This window comes from Catharus ustulatus, chromosome 7 (genome assembly GCF_009819885.2).
Source record: "Catharus ustulatus isolate bCatUst1 chromosome 7, bCatUst1.pri.v2, whole genome shotgun sequence".
NCBI lineage: Eukaryota > Metazoa > Chordata > Aves > Passeriformes > Turdidae > Catharus > Catharus ustulatus.
In genome coordinates, this window is record NC_046227.1 from 17,044,766 (window position 1) to 17,068,062 (window position 23,297).

The following is a 23,297-nucleotide window of genomic DNA, read 5'->3' on the forward strand; positions in this document are numbered from 1 at the left end:
TGGCCATCGTTAGCACACGAGTGCTTCTCTCCTTTGTCATTTCTTTGCATCTGTCAGGTTTTTTTTCCTCACATGTATGTCATCATTTAAAGTGTCTGCAGGAGTCTCCTAGGTTGCCTGCCAAGTAGCAAATCTGCCATCCATGTGGGGAGGAAGGAAATGTCAGGCCCAGAGTCTTCAACCTAGACTTTTGAAACAAACCAAGAAAAAAAAACTCAGAAATTAAATAAATTTATCCAGTTCAGCTAATCAACTGTGACTGCTGTCCCCAGGGGCTCCACAGCAAAGGAGGGTGTGCACTGCTTTGTAGCTCTGCAGCTAATCCGCTTTTTGTGCTGCAGGCACAAGGCACTGGATAGGGACCCCAACCCTCTCCCAGCTGCTGCTTTCATCAGTCACATCACTGCTCACAGAAACCAAGGGGTCTTAAAAATCCTTTTATACAGGAAATCCTAGCAGAGAGGGGAGAAATGGAGAGCTGCAAATGCACAACAAGCAGCGGTGTTTTCTGGAGGAAGGGGAGATGACAGCTGCAGCCACTCCAGAGGCAGGCTGGGGTTAGCAAACACCCCAGAGACCTGACCACAGGCTAGGGGTCCTCAGTCCTTCCTCTGCCTCTGCACCTCCTGTCTCTGTGGGCTGGGTAGGTGGGGACAGATGCAGTGTGAGCGCTCAGACTGTTGCTTGCAGCAAAGCTCAGGTAGAGGAACACTGTGGCAGAGGAGCAGTGCAGTGAATTACAGGAGTGCAGTGCCTAGTGGAGGGGTGAACATGAAAGCTGCTTTTAAATCATCAAGAGGTCTCCTGAATAAATCTATTAACCTATGTTTTGCTCCAAGGGTTGTTTGAAAGAAGAATGTAAAGACAGTTTTACTAGGAGTGCTGACATGGCAGGGTTTTTGAGAGGATTTAATCTTACTTAAATCTCTTGGAATGTGAGGTGTCTCCTGCCTGAGGGGAACAGGCTGGGTAGCCAGGGTGACAGGGAGCTCTGCAAGCAGAGCTGGTTGGTAATGATCTCCAACTCTGTAATATTCTCCTGGCTGGGGAAGTCTGGTCTCTCATGAGCACATCTCAAATGCAAATACAGAGTGCCTGAATTCTCTTAGATTAATCTCCATAAGTAAAGAAACGGATGATTATTTACAAATGTCAGTTCTGACTGAGTTTTAAATGCATGTCCTTCAGGATGAAAGCTAGGTGTGAAAAGTATTCTACTTTTAAGCATATTTTTGCCTTTTCCAATTTATAAAACAAAGTTAAATTAGTATTTCTGTATTCTCTATAAATCAAATATAAAAGACCCATTTTCTAATAATTCAAATTTATCAAAGAGGCTTACATTGTTTGATACAGCATTTTATTTAGCTCTAATTGAATAATGGGATATGACGTGAGTGGGACTTGATTGGATCTTTTTGCCTATTTGGATTACTTTTGCTTTCCCTCCATTTACTGTGCTTTTCTGAAATCCAGCACACTGAATGAGATCTCTAATGTATCATTAGACAAAATGAGGACATCACCATCCTCCAAATTTCAGCCCCACCTTTTCTCACAGAAAGGCTTTTTCTTTCTTTCAATTCGCTTACTCATTATGGGGAAGAAATCTCCCCACAGTCTGTGGTACAAACGTGTCCATATGTGATGGATGTCAAGCTCATTCTTCCACCCAGTGTAGATGAACAAGAGCATCTTCTGTTTGGAAGCTCTGGGAGACCTGTGCTCTTTGAAGTGCTCACAAGGAGCGTAGCTGAAGCCAGTAGGGTTATTTTCTTACAAAAAAACCCCTTAATCATAGGGGAAAGATCTGTAACTTCATACAAGTGGACAGAATAGATTAATATCTAATCATTCCCATAGATTCATTCTACCCCTGGATCCTACCAATAAGAATGCTTTTTGCTGTCCCTTGCAATTCTCATAGTTGCTTAGTTGTCCCCAAAAGGCAATAACTGTGATAGCTTGTAAGTGAAAATAAAATTTCTTACCCAGCTGATGTCTATTCAAGAAGGTAAAGGGTAGGAAACAGCTGGGCACTTCTGGGCAGGCAGATGAAGGAGGAGCTTAAGGCAGCAGAGGAACTGCAGATCTGTGGGGAAAAGGGGCCTGTGGCAAGGTGCCAGATGGATGGAAAATGAGAGGAGGATCAGGATTGGAAGGTGTGAAGTGGGCTCTAGGCCAAAAGACTTAGCAGGGTAATCCCGGCTGGATTTAAGGTTTTCTCTATCTTTTCTCTCTGGTGAGGCAGTTCATTAGGGTAGTGAACACATAGGATTCCTTTTGCTCAGTCCTCTGCATTTTCCCACTCTTCATCTCCTCATCTCTCCATTTCTGCTCTACATCCCATAGTTTTTTGTTGATAAAAAAGGTACATCTAATGAGGTACCTTCTGCCCTGATTCCACCCTATCTGACATGGAATATCTTCTGCATCTTTTCACCATCTGGTGCAGTGCTTTGGACTTGGGCACTGACCTTGCTGCTTTGCTCACTCTTTGCATGAGGCTGGGGAAGGAGATAAAACGGTGCTTGAAACATGTCCATGAAAAGGAAGGCAGTTGTGGAAGAGGAGCTGGGATTTATGGGATGATATCTTAAAAAGAATAGGAAGGTGAAAATCTGAGATTAACAGCAAGAATTCTCCTGGGTTGTGAAATTTGTTAGTCAGTGCAATAACCTCCTCATCACTTGTCAGATTTAAAATAAGCCTGGACAAAACACCTTAAAGGTCTTCCCTCCCCTCCAGCTTTTGTGACTCACGGGCCCTGGGGAAGTTTTAGCTCCCTTGGCTGGTTATGGGTATTCCTTCAGACATCTCTGGCTCCTGATTGATGATTTGAGCCAGCAGAGCACCCTGCAGGTGTTTTCTTACTGCCCACAGTGCAAGGCACAAACCCCTCTTCTGCCTAGATTAGTGCCATGGTGTTTCACTGAAGCAAGAAGGTGTCTGTGCCTGTCAGGGCTGGACTGAAATCTCTGCTTCCATGCATCATTTTCCCCAGGATATTGTCTTGTTTCTCTCTTTCACTTCACAAAACAGATCTATCTCCTGAAGACTTATTTTTTGCTATCTCTGTGCAGTGCTGGGTATTCTCATGCTGTTTCCTAGTCACTGTCTTACTAGTGCTGACGGTACAGCCAATTAATTGGAATAAATAACAGTTGCAAGGCTGCTTGCTAAATTGGTCAACATGAACAACAAAATTCCCTTTCCAGCACTTCTTCCAGAGAGATGTTTTTCCATGATTGCTCCAACTAAGTCAGCTGAGATGCTGATGAGCCTTGTTTGTTGAGATTCCTCATCCCCCCTCGACTGAAGCAATATCCTGGCTTTCTCTTTGAGGATGGCCACTTGAAAGGCCAAATGGGGAGCTCCAGACCAGAGACAACATGCTTTGCCAGAAGTAACTGGAGGTAGAATATAACCTTAAATATGCAAAAGGAGTGAAGGCTCGGGTGAGGACCAATCCCTGGAAAGACTTTGCTAGTATAGACAGACTCAAGCATCGCTGTAATGAAGAGGCTGCTAATATTAACAACAGTTACTCTGCCAATGAAATTTGTATCACATCTTGGAAACAAATAAACCCCTCTGGCCCTGGCGCAGATTTTACTGGGGTAATTGCATCTGTGCTGGCTGCTTTGCTACTGTAAGAAGTCATAGCACATCACGTCCGTGCCACATCTTATTCTGGAGGGCTTCTCAGTGGAGCCATGCCTAAACACTGGGAAACTGGGAGGTGGAAAATGCAGAAGTGCTGCAAAAAGGCCAGAAGCTATAACCAACTCTTACTATATTAAGCAGAGCCATTTTTCTAAGACTTCTGACATGAACTCATTTCTATTTCTGATGTCCTGAAAACTGGGGCAGATGCCGATTTGGGGTAAATTGATCTAGTTCCACTGAAAAGAGGATGCTGAATTTTTTATTAGGAACAGAAGTAGCAATGGACATATTTTGGAAATATCTTTATTTGAGCCACTGCACTAATACAAATATTCAGAGAAAGAGCTGGGTGCCTGTAGTATAGTTTCTGGGAAGAGTCAATGTGTGTTCCCACAAATTAGAAAATCTCAGGAAATTTAATGTTTCTATTAGACTTCTAGGACTTGAGGGGGGAAAACTGATTCAAAGGCAGGGAAAATACCTGGAGAACATAACTGGAAAAAAACTTGAGGAGACCTCATCAACTCTATGTTGCGCCTTCTGAAACTCAGTTACATTGTAAGACAGTTCAGTCCAGAAAAGCTTTGTTGATGGATTTTAGTCTCCTAGAGTATTTATTCAATGTTACTTGCACTTTTTTACTTTTTTGAGGAAAGCCAAGGCTTCTCCTAAGTAGATTCCAAATAATACAATATTACTTAAACCTTTTTGGTTTCCTAGTGCTAGTCCTTAAATTCAGGCTTTGCCACTGTTCAAAAAAATGAGAGAGAGAGAGAGAAAAAGCCTTTTTTTTCTAAATCCTTAATTTATTTAGTCTGTTATTTCTTCTTCCACACTTTTATTAGTCCCCACATGTGGATCTTGTGAATTTGCCTTATGCACAGCCCAAAGCCAGACCAGTTCATTTCTCTGGTGAGTCTAGAAAGCACTCCTCTGGGGAGGACAGGGTCTTTGCCTCTAGAAGCTTCTAGTGCATTTTATTTTCTCTCACCATCAACAGCTTTTCTTCCAAATTAGCCTTAGGATTATGGCAAAAGCATTTAGGAATCTCTCAGGGGTTTATATTCTATTTACACGTAAGATATGTATGTATATACAATTCTAATTCTTAGGATTTGATTCAATTTTCACTTCTAGTTTCAGATTTTTTTGTACAGAGGCATGTATCAAGTAAATTGGACCTGGAATAAAATGCAAAATGTTCCAAATCTCAATTTAAAGAAAATCTGGTATTCCATCTTGAAAGAAAGGTGGCCATTTTCACTTAATTTACAAGCAAAAAAGCCAACAAGCTGCAATTCTCATTTTTCTCTTCGGCTCTTGTAGAGCACAAACGAACATTAGTTTCCAGTTGTTCCATCTCTGCTGACACAGGCAGTGCAAACCAGAGCAAACGAGATGTGACAGCACTTCTGGCTCCGAGTGGGTGAGGACACGAAGGGAGCTCGTCCTGCTCCACATTCCCAGTGCCCCCACCGGCGATAGCGATGCTATTTATACCCCGCGCTCTGGGCGAGGCAGCGCTCTCACAGCATCCCTCCTCTCCAGAGCTGCTGCACAGAGGCATTGGGGAGCTCCCAGGCTGCTCCCAGGGTTAGCACCCCAGCTGGGCTGAGCAGTCAGCTCTAGTTCTGGAGAAGGTCTGTTCCACTGGTCCCAGCTACAATAATTTCTGCTACACCTTCCCATGAAAGCAGTTATCTTGCAGATACAGCTCTGCCGTGTGCGTTGTCATGGCAGTCTTCTTGCCTCTCAGATTACTTGTCAGCAGCAGTATTTTCCTCACAGGAGAATTACCATGTGCTGGAATATTTGAAGTGCTTTGAGACCCTTGTTTTAGAGGCACTATCTAATCATCATAACATATACAAGGATAAATTGCAGCATTGCCCAGACTGATGGTTGATTTCTCACTCATATCTCTTTTTTACTCTTCGCGTCCAGGCAATCTCAGTCTGGACCAGGGATAGATGAAAAGGACATGCCTGTTGGATGCCAGCATGGGTGTGCTCAGTGCCTGATAAAATCAACTGTGGCAGGGAAAACAGATGTTAATAATACAGGCTGAGTTCATCGTTTTAATTGAGATTTACAATGTCTCCTGTATTCAGTTAAAAGCTTGGTAAAGCCCCAATAGCCAGAATTCAGATGATGGAATTGCAAATCAGTTAGGACCACTGAGCTGACAGTCTCCATCAGCGGTGTCTCCTCATCTTTGGGAATTTGTTTGAAGGCCAGTAAAGCCAGCAGACCTGAACCTTTGGAGTACCATGTGGTGCAAATGCTGGTGCATGTTCAGTCCCTGGTGGACTTGGTCTCCTCTCTGAGCACCAGCAAGGCTTCTACCTAAAGTGTAAGGCTCTGGCAGCCCAAGAGCAGTATTTTTTTCCATCCTTTTCAAGGTGAGGTATCCCATCCCACACCAGATGGTAATGGCTGGATTTTCCAGCTCTCTTCACTCTGACCAGCAGTTCTTTGTGGAGGGCTGTGGAGGAGGTGCTCTGTAGGGAGCAGGGTCTGATGGAGCAAACATGCAGTGAGACCATGGCAGCAGGCTCTCAACAAGGGAAGCATTTTTGTCTACTGTCCCAAACACTTCTGTTTTATGGGCTGTATAGGGTTTCTATAACCAGAATTTTTCAAATCCAGCCCTGTTTTCTTCCTGTCAGTGGCTTTGCTAAAGATCTCCTGATCCACCATCTTCCCTTATGTCACATTTGCACAGCACTTCACTGATATTTTCTCATTCTCTTCCTCCCTGCCCTGGCAAGTAATAAAATGTAAGTCTCCCAGTTAAGAATACAAATTATCTGATGGCTCATTCCTAGTCTTCAGGTAGCAATCAAGGGCAGCTGAATAAATGCCTTGGAAAAACCAAAAGTGTAGAAAATAAGTGGAGTTACAAGATGCATGGGTAACTAGCTTCAACAGTGGCCTTTATAGCTTGAGAAATAATGGGGAGACATCTGCTTGAGGAGTTCACAGCTTGTGGTATAATCTGTTGTCAGAGCCACTGGGTAATTTTTTATTTGCTTCTCCTAAAATTTTGTCTTTTCTAAAAAATTTTAAATTAAATACAAAACAAAATAAGTGAAATTTTCTAGCACTCAGAGTTGTTAATCACAAGAATTAAGCTATTTTTCTTTGTGTGTAAGAAAATACCTTTTAAGCCTGAGCAAAAACTTCTCCTACATACTTCACAGTAATTAAATGTTTATTATACATTGTTGATGGCACAGGAGAGTTCAAAATAGAAATGCCTGGGGTGTAAACCTAACATGAGGCTCTCCTCTTGCCTCAGACTTGCAGGACAGCTTGGTAATAGTATTTTATATAGTTTCTGAAGCAGATATTTTCCTTTAAAATTATCTAGACTTTTCTTTTAAATTAGTTTTTTTCTTCCAGAAATTTACAAATTGACATTAAAACCAGTATAATTTGCTCTCCCACTCGCTCATTTTCCAGATTCTTTTAAAAAATTACTCCCATTTGGAAAGAGAGAAAAGAAGATTTTTAGGTGGGAGTGAGAATGGAAGAATTGGGAGATATAAAGCCACAGTTGGCAATCCTGCTCTCTCACATTTTATAAGACAGTAAAATCTGCATATGGCAGATGCTCTTTTTTACAAGGGGAAAGAAACCCCTTATAATTTAAGTCAGGATCTCTGGGACTCTGCTGGGTGTGTTTTTAGAAATTTTTTCTGGAAAGCATCTTTTAGTTTTGAAAACAGACAAGTTGCTTGGCTAGCTTTTAGAATGGGGAATTAAATATAAAAATCAGAATGCTGTATTAAACAGTGTCATGTGATAAATACAGTATTGTTTGCAGGTGCTGGTTCTTGAACTAGCTAAGGTTGTTTCTTTTTAGCTGCCAGACCCCACCCATCCTCTAAGTAGGATTAGAGGCTGCTCTGACTACCTCAGAAGACCAATTTTTCAGTATTTTCTGGCATCACTCTCTGTGTCTGATTTAATTCCCAGAGAGGGTGTGTATTCAGAGCGGTGCCGGGTTGGATGTCAGGTTCCACTCCACGGAAGTGGGGTGTTGATGCTCTAGGAAAAGACAGAAACCCCTCAGAAACAGAGGCTTCAGAGCTGATCTTGGAGGGTTGTATACACCACTGTGTACACCAGGGCTGGAAGGACATTGTGACCTTTGGGCCTCCTGTTCAGTATTGCCAGAGAACCTCCCATCTCATAAAGGATGAAGCAAGGCAGAGCATCATGGGATGTAGGAAAACCTACCCTCACCTTTTAATCTGTTTTGAGTTTGCAATCAGAATAATGGATAAGAAATAGTAATTTGAATGAGGCAGCATAAAGCAGGGTAATTCTGGGTGAATCCAGCTGATGATATGGAAGGACATTTCAGTATTTGGATGAAACCTGGCTGTGAGATGAGATAGCAGTGCTGATGCTGCTGAGACAGTGGTTCTGAAGGGTAGAGTCAGTCCTGGTGTTGTGAAGGATGACCAGCATATGCAGTGTTGGTAGAGAAGAGGAGAGTCCCCCTTGTCCTTGAGGTTTTTAGATTGATGATGAGTCATGTAAACTCTTCTGAGGAGCAGGCTGAGAGCCAGGATGGTATCAGGGACTGGCTGTGGTAGAATCCAGGTGAATCACTTAAAAGAAGCTGGGCTCGTTAAAAAAGTTCGTATCAAAAATGGAGGCAAAAGGTTGGAACAGCTGATTTGGGATGTGATAGACCCTGCAGAAGAGTTTCTAAGGACTATCAGGAGGAGATGCAGACCATGTTGGGGAGCAAGATGCCAAGAAGGAAGAATGTTGGCTGCTAAAACAGCCAGTTAGAGGTCAGACATCTGGGGTTCAGTGAGTATCAGCACTGGGAATAGCTCTGGAGAAGCCAAGTTAGGACTCCATCACCTAAGGACAGCATTAGAAATGCTTCAGCAAGTAGCACATTCAGTGATTTGATGTTTGATGAATCAGCAAGCACAGAGGCACAAGGTAGGATAGTATAATTCTTTTTATTTAGAAGGAGCTAATAATGCGTCAGTCAGCATTTTAAGGAACAAAACAAAATCCTCTCCTTTGTGCAATCAGAGATACTAAAACCAAAGCAACTTACAAAACTGGAAAATACTGTGAAAAGAAATTCTTTATCATCCAGACTTTTGAAATGTCAATTTTGTTCCAATTTTCCTCAACAAGATTTTTGAAAATTCTTTTAAAGAAGTATGTTTCTGGGCGAATTTGACTCAAAAACAAAAAGATGGTGACTGAAAATTATGCCTTCTTTTTTTCCCTGAGAAAGTTCTGTTAGTCCTGCAGGCATTAAAGCACAGTGCTTTGCTCGAGGATATTAGAATGTTCTTATTCTGGGAAGGGAACACTGCCAAAAACCTGGATAAAAACCACCAGGCTGAGGAAGAAAGTCAAAAGGATGTGGGTAGTGCAGGTGGGTAACAGAATGAATGGTGTGAAAAATCTCTGCGGTGAGAGGAAAAAAGAAAATGGTGAGTACAGCTGCTGACAATCTTGTCATCGTTTGCTTTGTGGAAGTCAGCCAGAGCTGCAGGGAGAAGAGACCTCATGGAGCACATCTCACCTTCCAGAGGTGTGTGGGATGGATGGGGACACAGCAGGCAGGGTTGGGGACAGGCAGGGCTGGGGGCACAGCAGGTGGGGCTGGGAGCTGGACTGGCTGCCTGGGCTCCCTTTGGACCAGGCAATCAGGACCCTCACTTAGCACAGAGTGCATGAGAATGACTTGGTGATTCAGGGGTAGCTTTGCAGACTGTCTCAGCGATCTCCTGCTGCTCCAAGGGTATGGAAAGCCCAGGAGGCTGCAGCCCTCCCTTCAGCCAGAGCTGAGCTGTGGCCTGGATTGCAGGTGCTGCTCTGCCTTGTCACCTGTGGGGTGAGTGTCACCTGCATCCAGCTGCCTCTTCTGTTATGGAGTGGGGGACACTTGCCACTTCAGTCAGGCCACTTTGCCTTTCAGTGTTCATAGCCAGAGCTGTGTGCAGATGTCAGGAACAAACATTTCCACCAGCTCTTCTGCCCTGCTCCCCACTGCTCTGAGCAGGCACTGCGCACATGAGGTTACTGCCTGCTCCCAAACCCACTCAGGAACTGAGGAACCAAGTGACTTCAGCTTAAAGCGTTCTTGCTGTATTTCACTGCAAATTTCATTTCTTTATGATCATCAGCTACTATTTTTACTTTCAGCCTGTCTATTCTAAATAGCAACTCAACGCCTTTTATGTTGGCTAAGGAAGTAATGATTTTCTGTGTAAAGAATCCTGTGGTTTCCTACAGCAGGAGCATTATCAGAATAAAATCAGAAGCAGTTAATGGTGGCTGCAGGATTTGTAACAAGCATGTGAGCCAGGGATGAAAGCCGCATTGGGGTTTTTTTTCTTCTTTAGCTTTGAATTTTTTCCTAGTTCAGTGAATTCTTTTTTTTTTTCATTTTGGATTTTAGATTTTCAATATGTAGCATTAGTCTGAAGAAAAATAATTTCCTATTGGAGTCACTCTAAACTGGAAAGTCTCTAGACAAATTTACAGTATTTCTGTGTGGCACTGATATTTTTTGCCTGGCAGGACTGACTCTTTCCATGTGACGTGAAATCTTGCAGCCCCCTTCCCATTTCACAGAGTGCCTTATGAAGGGGAGGCCATAGCAGAAGGCATTGGAAATTGAAAAGTGAACTCTTACACAGTTGCTGCAAAAGCCTTGCCTTGTGACCAGACTCCTGCCCAGACAGAGGGATGCCAAGAGGTGGGAGAAGGGCTGTGCTTGCTTCTCTGACCTGGTCTTGGAGCAGATCCCCACAGACCCAGTTCTGCTGCTCTAGATGACTCAGGATGGAGGACTCCAGTTTTCCACACATCTGCAAGAGCCTTGGTTGTTCAATTGTAGTTCTTTTCTTCCTTTCCTCCCATGATAAAGGGAAACTTCCAGACACTGCATGTGGTACCTTCAAAGAAGAGGAGTTCTGCACTGTTTACATGAATTGATACTGATGTCTGTGAAATGGTTGGTTCATCTCCTATAATTCTCCTTTCTGCTCCTGTCTTCCAGGTGCACACGTTCAGGGGCCCGCACTGGTGTGAATACTGTGCCAACTTCATGTGGGGCCTCATTGCTCAGGGAGTAAAATGTGCAGGTAACAGTTGTTCAGTGTTCTTTTCCTGAGTCATTCCTGGTGGTGTAACTCTGTAATGTCACAGCATGGGGCCAGGGGCCAGGCTGCTCCTTGGGCAGTGGAAGGAGGAAATGGATCCACTCTGCTGCTGATGGCTTCAGGTACCTGTTCAGTAGCTCACTGGAGTGATGCAGAGCACCCCTCGAGCATTCACAGAGAGGAGACAATCATCATCATGAGACTTTTTTTTTTTTTTTTTACTCCCAGCTTTTTAGAATGGAGGAGAAAATAGGCAGATTCATAGTTAGCTTTATTTCTTTTATACCATTCCTGTATTGGTGGGTGTGAGAAAGTCACTTGGGATCTTGATGTGCGAGGTGGGCATCAGCAAATTCCATGTTGCTTCTGTGAAGCAGACATTCAGCTTAATTTTATATATAAACCATCTGACTCCCAGCATGCCATAGACCCTAAATCACATCTCCTACTTGGAAACTGAAAAGAAAGTAAGAAAAGGGATGATGAATAAAGGATGCCTATTGAAATGTTACATAAACATTCAGGTGCTGGTAGAAATGTATTACACGCATGGGTATCACTGCAGGCATTTCTGGGATAAAGCCTCTCCAAAGGAAAACAGTTTGACATTTTCATTGATAAGGTTCTTCTGAAAGGAAAGGACAGTCGGCTTTCTTTCAAAGGCAAAGAAAAGGATCAAAGTGATCAAAATAGTTTGCTGTATTTAAAAAGTATTTTATGACATTCTAGCAAACCGTATTTATAAAAATGGTGCAAAGAGATGTTGATGTATGAAGACCTGCTTATGTTGCCCTGGAAACTGAATTTTCAAGCTAATTTAAGAAAATCTGCTCTGTCTAAAGCTTTCTGAAGTCTTGTCTCAAGCAAATAAGAAGGCTTTTTATCACAGAACTGCAAAATAATGTAATATTTAAAATCATTTCTAGCCACAGGATTGAAATACTTTTACATTCTTCACCCGTGACTATTTCAATAGAGTATTTTGTTGTTGCCATTAAAGTCTGCACTGTCCAGGATGTATTAGAGAGTTAAATTAAACATTAAAGCTCTGTTTTTCCATCTACTAAGGATACAGGATTGCAACCATGTCCTCCACTTGTGTGTGAAGGTTCTTAGTACTTTTTACTGCTCTTGATTTTGTACAGTGTGTACAGTGCTAGGAGAGGAAGGGGAAGTTTGATTTTGTTTGTCTGATTATTATGTTTTTGATGACACTTGAATAAGTAAGTGTGCCATCTTTATTCCTTCCCTTAGATTCCTCCATTTGGGCATTTAGAAGAGATATAAGTATTTTTCAGATTGATAATAGGTAACTTTGACCCAGAAAAACAAAAAAAAATAAATGCTATGAAGGCTTGCAATGCTGCATGACACTCTGGAATTAATACTATTGCTTTTACAATTAAATCCAAAGTGCTTATTATTTTGTACTGCCTTTTTTTAACTGAAGTAGAGCTGATTTTTTGGATTTATGCAGATTTTTCTAAATTGAGGGTTTCCAAAAGCTTCCAGAATCTGGTTTTCTTTCCTCCTTATGAGGATGGTAATAAGCACTGCAGTATCTTCTCCTCCTTGCAGTGTAAGGAACATATGTGTATTAGATGACTTCATAGGTTCAGACACTATAATTAGGGCTTTCTGTCTTGTGTGAGGTTTCACATCAGTGTTGGTAGCTTCCAGCAGCTTCTATGATCTTATCTGTATTTTAAAATCCCATGTTGTACAACCATGCTTGCTGAAATGTCAGCAAGGACTTGGGGTGGGGTGAAACTGCAGCAGTTCCCACAGCTGAGGCTGTGGCTGAGGCTGCATAGATCTGGGCATTTCAGGGAAATATTAGAGGTGCACAGACACAGAACTAGCCTGCATAGCCAGTGCTAATGTACTAATGTAGGGGAGCTCGGGCTTTAGTGGTGTGAGTTTGGCCGAGTTTACGTGATCTTAGAGTGCGCTTTTTTTTTTTTAAGAGAAAATAAGTAATCATTTTGCTTCTGAACTGCCTCATTTTAATATGGAAACAATGAGACACAGTAATCCAGGAGCCACATGAGGCCATTGCTTTTCAGAGTGGGTTTGTACTAAAAAAAAAATTACGGCTTTTAGCAGGATGCAACTCACTTGAATGAGTGAGGTTCAGTGCCACTCCAGGGCAATCCATGAAATCTGTTTGGTGGTCTGTATAATCATTTTGTTGAAATTACCTGCAAGCAAAATGGCATGGATCATATATAATTTTATACCTTTTTAAAGCATTTGCTTTTTATAGCAAACAATTGCATATCTCAAGAGGACTCTATTTGCAGTACAGAGGTGATAAGTTTAACAAATAGAAATGGATTACTGCATGGGCTACTCTCAGCCATTTTAAATCCTAGTCCGTGCAGAAGCACGAAAACATGCAAAAAGAGAAGTGCAGGAACAGTCCAAGACCGGACAGCAAAAATAAATGTCACCCATTTCAGAAAGGAGGAAGAGCCAGTGGAAAAAATAGAGCTTATTTCTAATGGCTGATAGTTTATGTTACACAAAGTAAACCAGTCTTTTAAAAAGTTATCAGCCAGAACTAAACATTCATAAGAGCCATAGCAACCAGCAAGGATGCCTTAGCAAATTCAACTGGGTTCATGCTTTGTTTCAGTCCAGCATGTCTGAATTTGTGTCTCTCTGCCAAAAGACAGACTTGTGTGTGTTCAGGATCTTGTCAGGTGCAGTCCTGTATTACTAATTCCTGGAAGGTGGATTCTCCCTAACTTACCCTTGTTCAAGTTTTATAGTAGACAAAGAAGAAGGACAATGTCTTTTCCTTCCTTAAAGATGAGAGATGAACATAGGTGCCACACTGGATGGTTGTTGGTTGAAATGTTGGGTGTTACCTGGACTGCAAAGGTTTGGGGATTAATACAAACCACCAAACATGAGAAGAACTTAATTGTCTTCCAGAATTAGAACTTGGGGTGATGTCTGGGATTTGGATCCTGTAAGAAATTAATTGGTGGGTGTAGTATATAGTCTGATTTCTACTGAAAATACCTAACAAAACAGAAGTAGTTTAATTTTCCTTAAATGTCATTCTCTCAAATTTGGTCTTCATTTAATCAGCATCTCTAAAGACAGATTTGCTTCCTTAGAGGGAATCCTTATAATGAATATCTGCCCTACTGCCTCAGAGAGTCATACTTCCAACTTTTGCAACCAAGCCACAAGTCCTTAGAATCCAAGTCCTTAAAATTTTTGTGAGATGAAGACACATCTGTATACGAGGAATCTGCCTCTTCTGATGGCATGCTCCATCTCTAGTGTACTTTCCTGCAGGCTTCTGCCATAAGTAGAAATGACTGAAGAAGTATTTGAAAGTATAATGCCACCATTTTGTGTAAATGCTGAAGGTCAGTAGAAGTTAATGAAGACGTAAGATTTTACTCCAGATCAAAATCCAATACATGAACTTAGAAAAATGTATCTTAGTTACATTCTTCGTATGTAAAGCTCTCCCATGTCCATAGGGCTCATCTCACTGCCCAGAATGTGCTCAGAAGAGAAACTATAACACTATTCAAAGAAAATACGCAGATGTGCACCAGGGAATTCTTTTTATGAATGATACAAACACATAACAAGCAGTAGCATTACCAGAGCATTGCTGATGCTGTTTGTGTGCTACCCAAGTGGACTGGTAGACTGTCAAATTATTTGTCAAGCTGCCACGTGTATCCAGCCCATCAGAACTCTCCAGGTCCTTCCTCTCTACCCTTTTACTTGTTGTTCTTAATGAATAAGCAGTTTAATCAGAAGATTTTTTTTTAACAGGCTGGTTACAAAGCGTTTATTAGTTTATCTTACAGATAATTTTTTATATATCTATTTCCCTGGATGCTTTTGGTGGTATTTTGGGCTGCTCCTAGTAACACCAGGCAGCACAACCCTCTGAGGCTGTACACAAAGCACCACTTCTGCAGCCTTCATAGTTTTGCTCCAGACTATCTCAGCCTGCTCCACATGTAGCATTTCCTATCTTCTACTTTCCTTGGAGCAGGTAACTTATCTCTGAAGAGCTGATAGAAATTAACTTGCAGGTGAGCCATCAGCATGGAGATAACCAGCTGCCACTGGCAGAGCCCAAGCAATATTGCTGCCAGTCCTGACCACAGTAAGATCTGGGAGTTAATTTTCAGAAGAGTTAAGTACAGTCTCAAAGCAGGATTGTTTCAGGAATTACTGCTTAAGTGTTTAATTTCCCCATTTCATCCATTTCCTTCTCTAGCAATTGAAGGATGTACAGCTGCCCCATTTCCTTTGCTGTTTGTTTTGCCTTGCTATGAAATCCTTTGTGTTGGACAGCCCTGTGTTGCTCCACTGGTGTGTAAGGATAAAGCAGAGCACAAAGGAGCCTGTCCATCCTCAGGCACTGATTGTGCAGGCAGAGTGCTCCCGCTCACTGTGCCTGGAAAAACAGCTGATGCTCTTGTGACTAAAGTCAGCAAAGGCAAGGTGTTCTCATCACGTTGCCCACTCCCAAGGTATTTTGCATGGCTCAGTCATGGAAAGCTTCCCTGCTGCCCACGCTTGTGCCTTAAAAACACATCCAGGATCTTTCTGGGATGAGCACCCAGATTCTGCTGGTTGGAGAATGTCGGGCACAGATGATCAGCCCAGTGAAAGCCCAAAGAGCAAAGCAAAGCTGCAGAGGTCAGGGCTGTGGGAAGGGGACTGGACAGCAGCCTCTGCCCAGCACAGCAGGTGCTGATGCTGTTGGAGATGTGTGCTGCCTGACAAGCTGTTCCACCAGCTTGTATTCCTGCGAGGAATGAGCTCCGGAATTTTGAAATGCTAATCAGACAGCAGAGCCTTACTTCAGAGCCGTTCCCAAGGGGAAGCTATTCTGGAGCTATATATTCTTGAAACTGTAAGTCCTAAAAGCAGCTTTGTCTCCAAGCCCACACAGACCTGGAAGCCTTGAGCAAGCCAGTGGCCCAGCCAGGGAACTGTCGAGGAGGTAGGCAGGTGTCATGGCACGAAACCAGCCAAGTTCTTGAACAAACTGACTCTAATCTTTCAAAACTTCCATAAAATGAAACCATAGTCACTCAGCGTTTTGGAGGCACAAATGTAAGTATTCTTTTGGTTTGAGATAAGGGAATATTGTCTGGTTTGATGGGGTTTTTTTCTTTTCATTTCATCATCTCTGATTTTTCAGTAGTGTTAGGTAATTTTGTTGCCAAGTAACTAACTGCCCTCTTGAAATTCCTTTCTTAAAATATCTTCTTGATAGAGTGGTGTGGATGTAAGCAGGTTTTAGGGAACATACTCATGTTTGGAAGCAATTTTTGCCACGGGGCTGCTTAGTGAAGTGGTTGAAGGCTCTGTGGGACCAGGGATCTTTCCAGATGTGCATTGCAGATGAACACATAGCACGTATTTGTGGCAGCTCCAGTGTGGCCACCCAAGCTGCAGCCACATAGCTGAGGAGGAGGAGGAGGGCAGACCTTCACAGCACCCCACTGGATTGTGCTTGGAAGCACAGAGTGCAGCACATGGGGCCACTGGGGCTGCTGCCTTCACTTGCCTGTTGGAAGACACTGCTTCCCACAAAACAGAAAACATTGCTCCCTCTGCTAGATAAAGAGTGTTAAATTTTTAAAGAAAAGCTGCAAGCTCATGAGTGATGTATGAGAGCAACTGCCTTTCTAACCTATTCCCCCTTGCAAGAAGGAACTATGCCAGTACTTTGTGCTTGTGTAGGGCCCAGTCTTCCTGTGTCAGCTCAGGTGTGAGGGTGCAGCCTGTCTGGTAGGTGCTGCAGTGGACCAGCCCAAGGCAACACTCGGGTCAGCAATGCAGCTCCACCCTCCTACACTCACCACAAACCTCAGAAGAGTCTTTCAAGATTTCTTGCAGATATGGTAAATCTACCCTTTAGCTCTTAAAGCTGCTCTTCAGTGATAGAATGCATCAATTTGGGGGGAGGATAATTTGGACATATAATTAGAGTGATGTATGTAGCATATGGTATTGTTCTGATGGAGCATGATCAGCAGCCAAGTTAGCCAATAAATCATAAACCAAAGGAAATCTAAAACTGACTGGAGTCAAATCAACAGTATAACAAAACACGACAGCTAAGTATATTTTAGTCTCTACAAATATTTGTAATGTGTGCTCATGGGGCAGTAGTAGCATACATCTATCTTTTGGCTCTGCTCATGCATTTAATATGAACGTGTTATTTGTTCTCTTGGCCCAGTGGACTAACATCGGTGTTAGCTGTTTCTATAACATGACCAAACCTTCTTCTAGGCATCGTAGGAAACTATTGTCAGGCTGGTATTAAATTTATGACTTCTCATAGAAGTAATGTCACAGCCCATCTGAACTCCTAGATCAATATGCTGTTAAAGCCAGGGCAGCTTATCACCAACTTTCAAACCTGTCATCTAAAATTACTTTCTGCGCACCCTCCTTAAATTTCCAAACTTCCTATAAACTCTTGAATTTATGACTCCATTGGTTTTGGTCCATGTGGTATACTTGAAAAGTGGCCACAGTTTGATAGCACTGTAAAAGGAATAGTAAGAGTGACTTACAATTCTGCTTCTGAGAAATCATCTCTATGAGGTGAAACTGATTAACCAAAGTCAGCAGAAGTTTTACTATTGACCTGCAAGAGCTCACAACTGCATCTTTTACTTCTGTCCTATATTAGTATAGGATTTATCAGCAGATACAATGCTTTAGGGGAATTTCTCTGAAGCTCCTCACCAGCCAGCAGGTTCTGTAAGAAATGGATAAGGCTCCTGGTTACTTTAGATCCAGAGTAAAGCTGCTGTTCTGGATTTATTTTGACATAATGAAAAGTAAATAGACTCTCAGTTTGAAAAGAAATTAATCTTCTTGGTCTTAATGAACGCAGCCAAATTATGAAGCTCATGTGCAAACAAGGCAAACAGCCCTGAGACTTTACCAGCACGCAGGGAGATTCAGGACTTGGCTTTCCTCTTCCTTCCTACTTGATTCTAAAATAATGGCTTTTGAAGCTTTCAAAGCATCTGCAACAAGAACAGAGGACTTTTTATTATTATTTGATAGTATTCAGTTTGCAGTACAATTCCTGTCATTTAGTACTAACAAGTAAGTTGAGTATAGTAAAGTACAAAACTAGGACATTCCCAGTGCTCTGTGGAGAGGAGGACTGCCCTCCTGCCATGGTGCTTTTTACCTTGGTGGAGCTAGCAAGACATCACCCTTAGTTATCAACTGAACCAGAGATGAGTGAAGTGTCTGAGACATGGATATTCTGCCTTTTATGAAGTATTGTCAGCTGGGGTTAGAGGCCCACTTGGTTCAGGAAGCAAAGCACTGGTGAGTTTCAGGTTCTTCATTGGAAAAAATTACAGTTTTCTGATGCAAAATCACTGATACATTTACTGATGTGAAATTCCTAAAGTAAGATGGTTTTCTGTGCTTACACAAGAGGCAAGAAGCCTTGGTTATTACAAGGACACCACACAGCCCAATAACACTGAACATAAGGCTCACACGTTTTCTAAACATTAGGTATCTGAAATATTTGCAGGTTTTAAATGTTTCTCAGGAGTGTTAATAAGCCCTTAAGCAGTGGGTTGGTACATAATATCTAATCAAATGCAAAGGAAGAACAAGAGAAAGAGGAGAAAAGTTAACTTCTGCATTTGTAATTATTATTCTGGGATTAATGAGGTCAGATTCAAAGCCTGTCTGACTCTATGGGATTAGCAATAACACAATTACTGTCAGAAGCAAGGTTTTCACAATGAAAATATCTCTGTAAATTGATATTTTAATGAATTGAAACTTTCTTGTATATAAATATAATTAAGGTTATCTCAGTCAAGGCAATAATTTAAGCCAAGTGCAAGATACTTGGGAGTTTTTTTTCTCTTTTTTTGTATATTTTATTCTTAATGATCCTTGGGTTTCCAGAAACATAACTCTGAGCTGTGTTGCTGTCTGTGTGAAGCAGCTAATTTGCACTCACAGAATGCTTCATGAGTTCTCATGAGTGAGGTGCTGCCATTCCAGTGTTGTAGACATCATTTTTGATAGACAGGTAGTTCATGCTTGTTGGAAGAGATGCTTCTTGGGGCAGTTTTAGGAATTGTATGTACAATAATTATATTTGCATTTGTAAATACTGTTATTGCAATGTTATGGTTTATTCCTAAATAAAGGACGTCAAGATTTAAGATTTCCTATGTGGTCTCAAATTTGCTTCCTGTGTGTTTGTGTTAAGATGTTGCCACTAATTATTTGACTATTTACTATTTTTTACTCCTAAATTTTGTCTTTATTTTGAAAGCAGACTGCTTTAATAGCACCTATTCAGTATTTTGTCTTCTCGTTTTTGAAAATGCTGGTCTTACTAATGACACAGTATTCAACCCTTACACCAAAGAATAGTAATTTTACCTGTGCATTTCCACAAACATTTATTGATTTGGTTCCACAAGACCCAGGGGAGGCAAGAGCAGCTTCTCCTCACCATGTTACAGCTGGAGCAGCGACTCACTAAAGGGCTCAGGTCACACGTTTCAGTGAATGTGCATTCCCTATTTAAAGCACAGAGACCTGGTTCATGGCACAGAATCACATCCAGCCCTGCAGCTCCCTGCCCGTGTGCTCCCCACCAGGGAGATCACTCCTGCACAGAAATACCTCAAGAGAATTCTAATCAGCCATTTTGTCTGGATCAGGATCTGTGCAAGTTTTGATGGATTGGAGGTGACATGCCAAACTTTAATTGCAACCAGAGGATCCTAAGTGACAAATCTGGTTGCTTTATAGGCCTTTTAAGTAAACAAAGTGCTTTTAGCAGCAGGCTGCAGCTGACTTAGTGGAAATTAAACTTAGCCATGAATTCTGGAGTTTACTGTTTTGGAAAGAACTAAGTCAAATAACTTGGAGCTTTAATGAAAGTACAAGTATTGGCAGAATCAGCTGGACCAAAATACGAAGGGATTCTCAGTGGACAGATACCTAGTGAGAGAAGAAAGTAGATTATCATCAAGGCATTGATCCTTCCAGCTCCTACCTCCCATAATCTTGTGACAATGCAGGGCACTGGGCACTTGGCAGGGCAGGGAGTGCAGAAACGCTTGCAGAGCAGCAGTCTCTGTGTGCTCCAGCACAGCAGAGCATGGCAGCTGCCCTGGCTGGAATGTGGTGCTGGGCTCTGCTGTTTCCTGACAAGCACCTGGGATTCTGCCTGGCAGAGCAGAAGAGGTGCCAGGGGCCAGCTCTCCTCCAGGCAGGGCAGGGCTGCTGCACCCATCCAGAGCTTAGAGGTCCCTGAAGTGGCTCCGGTTTTGGCACTGCCTTGCCAGCTCACTGCAGAGGGGTTGTAGCCTGTTTGTAACCCAGTCCCTACATTCATCTCCTCCAGATCTCTAAAGTGCCAGATCCAGGACTACACGGAAGATGGAGGTGTTAGGAAATCCCCAGTAACTTGGGAGAAAAGTCTTTGTTGTGACAGTAATGTATGTACTAGTGGTGGGGAACATAATTGACCCCTGGCTCCTGATTTGAAAAAACAAATGGAAAGCTTGTCACTCTATGTTAGACCTTCTAGAAACAGAAGAAAAGTCTTGGGTAGGAAATCCCTGTGACTTCAGGGCTGTCTCTACCTCATGTAATTGATGGTTAATGGCCCTGAAGAGAAGTAACTCGTGAGCTGAGGTCAGATCCTGCTGGAGCCATTTGTACTCCACAGCACTGATCTCAGAATATATTTTCAGCAAACACCAGCCTAATCATGTTTTCATTTTTTCCCTCAGATTGTGGTTTAAATGTGCACAAGCAATGTTCCAAGATGGTCCCAAATGACTGCAAGCCAGACCTGAAGCATGTCAAAAAAGTGTACAGCTGTGACCTTACCACACTAGTAAAAGCACACTTCACCAAGAGACCAATGGTGGTAGATATGTGCATTAGGGAAATTGAATCTAGAGGTAAGGCATCGTTAATGGACTTCTGTTGCTTTACTGATAATCCATTTAGATTGATCTGGGTCATCTGGGCTTCTGCTGAATGTATGATTGCTCAAAACAGATTTGCACAAGACATTTTATGACTGCCAATTATCCTGCACAGCTAATATTATACTGTGCATTATTTCATGGTTCATACCATTTATAATTTTATAGATTCTGCTAGAAATTGCTTAATGGGAAGTTACTGCTTCGTAGTTACTTATTAGTGCCTATCTTTCCAATAATATATTCATTATAAAAATTAAGTGAATGTGGCAAAACAAAGGGGGTTTATGTTAATGTGTTCACTCTTGCTAGTTTCCCTAGCCCACACTGAGTAACCTTTTCTAGAACAAGGGTGTTTGGTTTTGTTCTGAAATAATGACTGATCATCGAGCATGTTAATCTGAGTTATTTTTAAATGAGTTGTAATTGGTTTAGTATGTTCCTTCAGCTCTGAAGTAATTTGTGTAAATGCAGTTTAGTGCTGATAGAACAAGGCATCTACTGCAGTGGTCAGGGCTAAAAACCCAGGATAAGGTTTCATTCTGGAAGAAAAACCTGTTAAGGCTTTTAAAGCACATCTACTTTTTCTGCCTTAAATGAAAAACTTGCAAGGGAAGAACCAGGTGGAAGGCAACTGTAGAAATCAGGACTAATTTTAATCATGTTAAAATGTTCATTGCAGGTCTTAATTCTGAAGGACTGTACAGAGTCTCAGGATTTAGTGATCTTATTGAAGATGTCAAAATGGCATTTGACAGAGGTACAGTCTTTCCTGCATGCTGGAACTTGGTGCTGATGTATAAAATACACCCAGTTTTTCTGCAGAGCCTCTGTCTCACGCTCCACTGCACCAGTGGTCTGAAGGAGTCCGACGGCTGTGCTGGCAGGAGGGGAGACTCCCCATCAGAAAAGCATATCAGCTTCACTTTGGCCTTTATTGCAAAAATCTCCTTTTCTCCTTCCATCAGTATCTGTGCTCCAGTAACCATGTGTGCAGGAAGGACAAAGCTTTGTGAACTACTGCCCTAGTTTGCAAGTCAAACTGTGCTCGGAGGGGTGGGGGAGGGATAGAGGGCAAGTAGTGAAGTGCCTTAAGAGAGCTGTGCAACTTAAATCCATCTTTCTGGATGAAAGCTCCAAAATAATAAGATGAATGCAATAGTGCAAACAAAGTTTGAATTATTACAGACTAAAAGAAGGTCACTGAGAACAAACTCTTCTCTATGAGAAAAGGCAGTGGGAAAATTAAAGGCTTTCCAGCTGCAGTCCCTCTATCCCAGTAGAAATCAAGGCCAGAATCTGTGCTGGAAGCTCTCTTTCCTGTTTGTCTGGAGGACTGGACCAATTCAGACAACATCTGCAGTGTTAGCAGGGTGGGGACATGCTGGAGAAGCCAAGTTCTGGATCTGTGTCCGCTGCAGTTTGGAGTAGGTAGTATGTTGTAGTTAAATGGTGAACATATGTTTTTCCCTATAAAACAGGGGAGCTGTGGACAAAGCTGATTTTCTGCCTTTTACTTTTTTCCCCAGACTCCCTGATTTCTCATTCAGTGCTGATGAGTGTGTTGTTTTGCATTGCAGTGTGTTCAGAAATAGCTAAACATCCACACATTAATACAAGACAGATACTGCTACTGGCAGGCAGGTTTTAAAAAAAAATCCAAAGTGTATTTTTAAGTAATTATTTGAAACAAAGGAAAGATAAGTTACTTCATAAAATGCTTGAGGTTTTCACCCTGAAACCATGAACATCACAGTCCAGTAACTCTGTTTAAGTTATAAAAGCCAAATTCTGTAGTTGTGTCCTTTGAAATGTTTGCTTAAGTGAGTTACTATTTTTCTTTTGAACGCTGCTTTACATCTGTTTACATTTCCAAGGCTTTAATATCGGTGCCTTCTCCACACAGATGGGGAAAAAGCTGATATTTCTGTGAATATGTATGAAGATATCAATATTATCACTGGTGCACTTAAATTGTACTTCAGGGATTTGCCAATTCCACTCATCACGTATGATGCCTACCCAAAGTTTATAGAGTCTGCAAGTAAGTATAACACATTTTTTGTATGCTATTCATTCTTAGCCTTTTTTCTTTTTTATGCAGGACTGTGCTATTAATTTTATAGCTGTCCCATCAGCTCTTACCCTGCATGCCCAATTTTGTAAAGATTGCAGGACTAAACATGCAGTGCACAGTACAACCTGACCACATGATGCTCCGTGAGCATGGTTACATTTCCTTTGCCTTTGTCACCAGGAATGTTTCCTTTCCATCACACCTTATGGATTATATCATTTGTGTGTCTTGCATGAGTCCTGGGTACTTGACAGTGGTATTTAAAGTCTGTTGGGTTTTATGTTACCAGAAAGAAGGTGATTTATGGAAATGTTTAGAAATAAGACATCCTTTATTTATGGAGTTGTCCATTTTGAGTGTTTTCATAAGCTGATAACCACTCATCATCCC

The 23,297-nt window shown here is 41.9% G+C and overlaps 1 protein-coding gene across 1 annotated transcript in view; it reads left to right on the forward strand.

The window, feature by feature from the left end:
- The window catches only part of CHN1 (chimerin 1), a 91,377-nt gene that overhangs the window by 65,398 nt on the left and 2,682 nt on the right, over nt 1-23,297 (forward strand). Inside the window, exons 8-11 of the mRNA XM_033064995.1 lie at nt 10,721-10,805; nt 20,630-20,803; nt 21,513-21,590; nt 22,737-22,874. Coding sequence (XP_032920886.1) covers nt 10,721-10,805; nt 20,630-20,803; nt 21,513-21,590; nt 22,737-22,874 — 475 coding nt within the window. The remainder of the gene's footprint in view (nt 1-10,720; nt 10,806-20,629; nt 20,804-21,512; nt 21,591-22,736; nt 22,875-23,297) is intronic.